General features: G+C 34.6%; 2 protein-coding genes across 2 annotated transcripts; one reads left to right on the forward strand and one right to left on the reverse strand.

Annotated features, from left to right (window-relative positions):
* Positions 1-242: 242 nt before the first annotated feature.
* Positions 243-2,819, forward strand: LOC113872703 (ribosome biogenesis protein NSA2 homolog). Its single transcript, XM_027510458.1, has 9 exons — positions 243-367; positions 491-610; positions 738-805; positions 1,133-1,241; positions 1,332-1,400; positions 1,564-1,621; positions 1,963-2,198; positions 2,382-2,433; positions 2,528-2,819. The coding sequence occupies exons 1-9, from the start codon at positions 365-367 to the stop codon at positions 2,593-2,595; spliced, it is 783 nt and encodes a 260-aa protein (XP_027366259.1). The 5' UTR covers positions 243-364; the 3' UTR covers positions 2,596-2,819.
* Positions 2,820-4,198: 1,379 nt separating this feature from the next.
* On the reverse strand, positions 4,199-6,675 carry LOC113872742. Its single transcript, XM_027510538.1, has 3 exons — positions 6,364-6,675; positions 6,201-6,274; positions 4,199-5,110 (listed from the first exon to the last, which is right to left on the reverse strand). The coding sequence occupies exons 1-3, from the start codon at positions 6,381-6,383 to the stop codon at positions 4,410-4,412; spliced, it is 795 nt and encodes a 264-aa protein (XP_027366339.1). The 5' UTR covers positions 6,384-6,675; the 3' UTR covers positions 4,199-4,409.
* Between the last annotated feature and the right edge of the window lie 673 nt (positions 6,676-7,348).

Raw genomic sequence — 7,348 nt, forward strand, 5'->3', positions numbered from 1 at the left:
TTCAGAAGTATTACCAAGTATTATTCTGAAAATTTATGTTTTGAGGATGGTAGATATTTTTCTAGAATAAAAATTGTCAAAAAAAAAGTAGAAGAAGATAGGTGTGAATAGAAAAACAGAGGTGGTGCAAGAAATTTGGGCCATTTGAGACCAATCGTTTTATCATTTGTCTAGCCCAATCTAAAATTAACCCAACAATTATGGGCTTATCCCACTGTCAATTGGGCTCTATGCTTCTCATGACAAATGACCAGAAAACAGAAGCAAACCACTTGATTCGTAAACCTTCCCTGTCGCAACTTAGGGTTTATACGCGACGCTTCCAACGGTTCTCTGATCCGAAAACACTGTCGCCGTTGTAACCATGGTTCGCTCTTCAACTTCGACTTTGAACTCCTATGCATGAAGCTACTTCGCATTTTTCTTTTGAATGAGGCATGCATTTCCTGATTTTTGTTTTGTTTTTTAATTGGTGTTTGTGTGATTGTAGCCGCAAGGGGATTACATAGAACGTCACAGAAGAGACTATGGCTACCGCCTCGATCACTTCGAACGCAAGCGCAAGAAAGAGGCGCGTCAAGTTCACAAGCGCTCTGCAATGGCCCAGAAGGTTTCACTGACCCCTAATTTGTTTGATTTCATTTGAAAATTTACATTTAAATTGATTTTATTTGAACGTGTTAAAAATTGTGTTATAATTTCTAATAATTGGATTTTCGTTAATTTGAGTGGAACAGGCTTTGGGTATTAAGGGCAAGATGATTGCCAAGAAAAATTATGCCGAAAAGGCACAGATGAAGAAAACGTGAGTTTTTTTTGTTTTATAATTAAGTTTTAGCTTACTTTGCCCCCTTATATGTTGTGTGTTCCTGTATGAATTTATGTCATAGATTTTGATTGTCGGTTCTGATGCAGCGGGCACCATTTTCAGTTTTGATATATCGCATTGGTGTTGATATAAAAATGTTTGCGGTTGATTCCCAATATCTGGATTTTTTTTAATGACATGTTTATTCGGTTGTTGGTGGATGTTAGATGATTAGTGTAGTAGTTTTTGTTCTTCGTAGATTTCTGTATGGGGTGTCAAATTTATGAGATGATGATTTCACTGTTGTGTGTTAACTGTCAACAGTTTGGCCATGCATGAAGAGTCAACATCTAGGCGGAAGGCTGATGATAATGTTCAAGATGGAGCTGTTCCTGCATATCTTCTGGATCGTGATAACACGACCAGAGCAAAGGCATGTCTCTTGCTTGTTGAAAGACAGTTTTGACTCTTGATTCTCTTGCAGTCTGTTCTTATAAGTAATCTGACAAATTTCTGTTTCTAGGTTCTCAGCAACACCATTAAGCAAAAGAGGAAGGAGAAAGCTGGGAAATGGGATGTTCCTCTACCTAAGGTGGATGATGATAAAATTAAATAACATCTACTTGAAATTTGCTGACCGTTTCTATTCAATGTTATTTTTATTTTCTTTTGGAAGGAAAGGAACGTGCTGGGGGAGTGGGTTTGGGGATCTTGTTATAGTAATTACATGGTTGTATGCTTTCTCTTTTCTTCAGGTACGTCCTGTGGCTGAAGATGAAATGTTCAAAGTGGTCCGTTCTGGTAAAAGAAAGAGTAAGTATTATTTTTAGTCTTCCCTTATTCATATTTAGCTGTCCAAAGTTCATTATTGACTTAGATTTCAAACTTCTAGTTGAACAATCTTAATTGGTGCCACAAAAGGTTAGGTATTTGTATTTTTTTTGGGCAGTTAATTCGAGACACTAACTCTTAAGTCATAGTGTTGTGATTTTATTAAATGATCAGAGAATTTCCTTTCTTATTTCCAAATTTGTCTTACTGTCTTTTTTCTGTAGCATATTATTAGTTCATTATAAACACTTTAAGGGGTATTAGAATGCAGAGTAATCGTTGCCAGAAACTTATCTGATTGTGTATGGCTTGCTATTATTCAGCCAAGCAATGGAAGAGGATGGTTACTAAAGCTACATTTGTTGGACCTGGTTTTACCAGAAAACCTCCAAAGTATGAGCGGTTCATTCGTCCTACTGGATTGCGTTTCACCAAAGCTCATGTCACTCATCCAGAACTTAAATGCACATTCAATCTAGAAATGATTGGTGTGAAGAAAAACCCAAATGGCCCTATGTACACCTCTCTTGGTGTTGTTACCAAGGGAACTATAATTGAGGTATGCATATTTTCTGTGCTTTTAATTGATGGTTATTTTCATACTCACAATTTAGGGCATTTAAATTGACCCCAACTTGTCCTTTTTTATTTGCTGATATCATATGTACATGGGTATAATGTAAATGTAGAATGACTTATTATCTAAATGTGTTACTTATTTCTTTGCTTAATGTAATTTCAGGTGAATGTTAGTGAACTTGGTCTTGTCACACCTGCCGGGAAAGTTGTGTGGGGTAAGATTATTTGGAACTTGTATTTTAGTTTTGTCACCATTGGCGGAAATTTTAACTAAAATTGATACATTGGATTTGTGTACCATGAATGCAGGTAAATATGCTCAGGTTACCAATAACCCAGAAAATGATGGTTGTATAAATGCTGTTTTACTTGTTTAAGGTCATGTCAGGTATTGGAGTTCCACTTGACTCTAAAAGTGGTCAAGGCCCTCTTCTATGACTATATTACCATCCCCAATTTTTGAGGAAAGTTGGACAATCTTTGCTGGTACCTGAGATTTTTGTCCGAGAAAATAGTGTGGCAGTTTTGTTATTGAATTGGATTACTGACATCATTCTTCACCTTTTTTGGGTAGTTAATGCAATGATCAGATCTGGCACGTGATAATTTAAGTTAATTATTGTACCATAGTCGGATAAGACAGATAAATTTAGTAAGTTTATTTGCAAGATGCAGCATTTTGTGTAGCTACATTTTTATGTTATATGGTAGATATGATATGTCATAACTTGTTTACGATTCTCTATAATTTCTTTGAATTGCTGTCCGGAGAAAATTGAGTAGCTATTTCTATGAATAATTGCTGTCCTCTCTTTCCTTCCCCCAGCGAATATGAAGGTATATTAATATTTGTTTTTAAAAGTAAATTGTTTATGAAATTAATTATTTTCAAGATTTATGCTTAGATCTTGTTCTTTTGTAGAAGTTTGACTTGGAATGAGAATGTACACTTCAGCAGATGAAGTACAGTTACTGTCAATCAATAAAGAGCAATTTGAAATTGTGATAAAATACATGTATATTATATAATGTACAATAAATTAACAAGTTGTTCAAATACTGTTAGTATTTTGTCCAATGATTATAATAGGTTTTTATCATTGAAATGTATCTCTTCATTTTGAATGAGTTTTTGTTTTTTGTCTAGAAATATCCAATAACTATCGAATAACAAATGTGTAATTTCTGTCGAATAGAATTTTTATGCGCTCGCCAGGCCTCGTTGGATCCTCCAACCTAATTTGAAGACGCTACTATTAATACATAGGTGCGAAAGAGTGATGTCGCACACAAGAAAAAGCTGAAATATTGGCAGAATTCAGATAGATACTTTATCTCATTTAAGGATGGTTATTAGGACTCACTATCCAACTAGTCAACAAATATATTAAAAGATCGGACAAATAAAATTATAGCTCCATTTTAATAAAAGATTTAATTCAGGTATTAAAATCTTAATACTTTAATTTGTGTGATTCTAATCCACGTAAATTTTTAAATATTGATTGTTTATCTTTACATTTTCCTAAATGTTACAAAATAATTCCTTCACCCAAAGTTTTGTTTAATAATTTAAAAAATGTAATGAAATTGTAATACATTTATTTGTAAATTAACAAAAATATAAGAACAAAATGTATAAAATATAGGAGAAGCCATTCTTTTGTTTTGCTACTCTTTATTTAAATATCTCATGTAACTTTTACGGTTGCCTACATAAAATTAATATCATAACACAACCGTTATATTTAAATTATTTTCTTTTAATGAAGTTTAGTATTGAAGCATTAATTTTAACGATGGAAAAATTCTGAAAATGAAGTGTGATCAATTAATGCCCGGGAAACACACCGCCATAGCTCGTGGTTTTCGTGTATTCCCATTATCTAAGTGATCATTTGATCGGTCTTTGTCGTGCTCCTCATCCGTAGAGGCCTCATCATAGCCGTAAAGATTGTGATAACTAGGACAGGACATGGATGAGTAAACAAGAAAATAGATCCCAATACAAACCCCCTTCTCTCATGATCTTGTGCAACAAGTAAAACAGCAGAATAAATTATGCAAATCCATAGTATTATTCAATTAAATTTTATATTGCTTACACACCCAGAAGAAGAAAAGAAAAACGCATGGGACTCACATACCCAGGATATTCTTAGCCAAATATTTAAACAAAGACAATATTAAATCAATGACTGGCAAGCTGGGGAGATTGATGAGCAATATTCATTGAAATTTGGGGCTCAACAACATGCAGCAAGCCAGTGGCCAAACTTCTTGTCAACTCGTCCACTTCTACCTTCACCACATCCCTCCTCATTGAAACGTCTGCAGCATACCTACTGGCACAGTAGACTCCAATGGCTGTTGCTGCCATTCCATAAACGTTAGTAGTTACCAGACGAAGGGGCGTTGATAGAACAGCAGCAAGAGGTCCCCCTATAATGGAAGCTGCTTGGCCACTGTGTCCAATTCTTCCTTGATCAACAACAAGAAGCCCGGTTTTGCAATAGATGGCAAAGTCTTCGCAATTGCTCTTGAAAATATTGTAGCACCTAAAACCATTTTCAAGTAGATATTTTGCTCGATGGACCACAATATCATCCTGGTCAGAGACTGCAAGAGTACATGTTCCACCACGGGCCTTAGCAAGGAAGAGAGTAGGGGACACAGCATACTCAAACCGATACAGGACGCCACCAGCTAGGAAGCAGTTTAGGCATGAGGAAACAACCCCGTGCTCCTCTTGTGGTGCTGTACAAGTTTGGCAAGTTTCTCGAGACCTGGATGGTCCTGAACTAACAAGGAGAAGATCTAGCACAGAACCAGTCCCTACTTCTTGCCCACGTCTAGTGAAGTGAATGACTTTGTCATCACCAACATAAATGCCTGTCATTCATTCAAACACAATTAAAATTCTGCCAATGACACAGACAATGGTCTACAAATAAAGCATAACTTGATCTCAGTATGTGAGAGCCAAAAAGCATAGAATAAGGTTCACACTAGTTCACAAACAATGCAAGAACTCCAATCATAATTGATATAAAGATTTTCAAATAGAGAGATTCATCGGCACAATGGTCAACGGGTGTAAGACAAATCTCTTACATTTAACCACTAAATTTAATGTTTTCCATGCTAATTGTTGATATATCGATATTGAAACACAACAATGGCAAACATAGTTGGCCGCCACATGTTCAATAGTACAATGCAAGAGCATTGTCTAATTTTAACACCCGATACACCTTAAAAACTGCTTCTCTATTCATAGCCAAGTATCTATTCATAACCTTGGCTATCAGTATATTTGTATTCACATTTAAATGATTATTGATCCACATTTACAATGTAGCTTCAATGTGTTTACAAGTTTTTTTAACATATTTCCACACACACACTATAACTGAAGGATTTGGCTTTAAAGAGAGGAGAAGTGTAAAGAGAGAAATTGAAGGTTTTTTTACCATTAATTTAAAGATAGTTATGTTTACACAACACTTTTTTCAGTTCACACGTTCTCTCACTTTCGAGGAGCTAAAATCATCACCACTTGTTCTCTTATAGTATGGTTGTCAATTTCCATGATCCCTATAGCAAAACGAATCCATTATTTAATCTCATTATATATAATACAAAACCATCATTTAATCCTAAAATTTTGTGGTAGAAAGCAAAAATTTAAATAAGACTTGAAAGAAGAGAAAAACGATTGATAAGACATACACAACGATGTTGAAGAGAAGGTTTGTTAACATCAGTTTTATTTTCATTTTCTTTTTAAAAACAGTTTCTTAAAATTGTTTTAAAACATAATTTTTAAAAATTAAAAACCAAAACACAAACAAACAAGCACTAAGTCGTTAAGCTGATTTTGCACCACCTATTTCGTTTTCCTCAGATCCACAAACTCCACAAGCAAGAACAAAAAGGAAAAAACAAATAGAAAAAAAAGAGGAACAAAAGAAGAGAGAACCGTGATGGGCATAGATATAAGCAGTTCTCCAAGAGTAGATGTGATCCCCTGGTTTCAGGCTCTCTCTAGTAACCCTGTGCATCCGTTTTTCCAACAATAATCACAAAATCAATTACACAAAACCACAGCATAACGGGTTTCGGAAAATGAAAAACAAGCGTACCTGTTAGACAGAAGCCCCATCTCCGTTACCGTTCTCTTCCTTCGATTCTTCTCCTTGTAACGGAGAGGGAGATGAATATTGAAGAAAGAGTTTTGAATGAAATGACGGTCGTGCCCTTAGGCGACAGCTTAGGCGTTAAGGAAAGAGAGGGAGCGTGACGGTGGAAATGGAATTCGAGAGTGGAAGATGGTTTAAACAGATCCACGTGGCAAAGCGCTGCGACGATGCTTTCATTAATTTATTGGAATTCGAACTTGTGCACGTTAGAGTAATGTACTGGAGAAAGAAAAAGCATTGTTTGAAATTTGGGTTCTTTTACGCTACGCGTGATCTAAGGTTCAATATTATTATTGGGCTATGTTCATAACTAATTGGGCTACGCAGGGGGTACTGGGTTGGACTTGTAAATCAAACCAACTCGTTAATCCATACAAATAATTCAGTTTTTAATACATTTTAATGATTTACAACGTTAATAATTTATAGGTAAAAAATATTAATAATGAGAAATAAAAAAAAAACATGTACAATTCATTCAGTAGTAAAGAAGATTGATGTATCAATATGGTCAAACATTGCAGTACAATGTAATCAACCTTGGTCATTCTTCTCAAAGACTTTTAATAGAAATTGATTGATTAGGAATAAAAATGGAGGGATTGCATGTGTTCCAACATGAAAAAAAAATCAAGTAAAAAAATCAATTCAATTAAAAAAATTAATTCATTGGAAGAGATTCTAAGGCAATCTTATTACTTATTTCAACAATGATTTTAATTCATAATTCTAGTGTTACGTTTATTCAAAATTCTCAATCAAAATAGGAATTATAGTGACTAAGGCAAGCACCTTAGCACAATTAATTAAAAAATAAAATAAAGCAAACTCAATTTTGAGATTGATTAATTTGAGATTCAACCATTCTTATGGTTAAGCATCACAAGATTTCGTTAATCCCTACCAAACTTTTGAGAAATTAAGCATA

This window comes from Abrus precatorius, unplaced genomic scaffold, assembly GCF_003935025.1.
Source record: "Abrus precatorius isolate BTA unplaced genomic scaffold, Abrus_2018 Scaffold7, whole genome shotgun sequence".
In the NCBI taxonomy this organism is placed as follows: Eukaryota; Viridiplantae; Streptophyta; class Magnoliopsida; order Fabales; family Fabaceae; genus Abrus; species Abrus precatorius.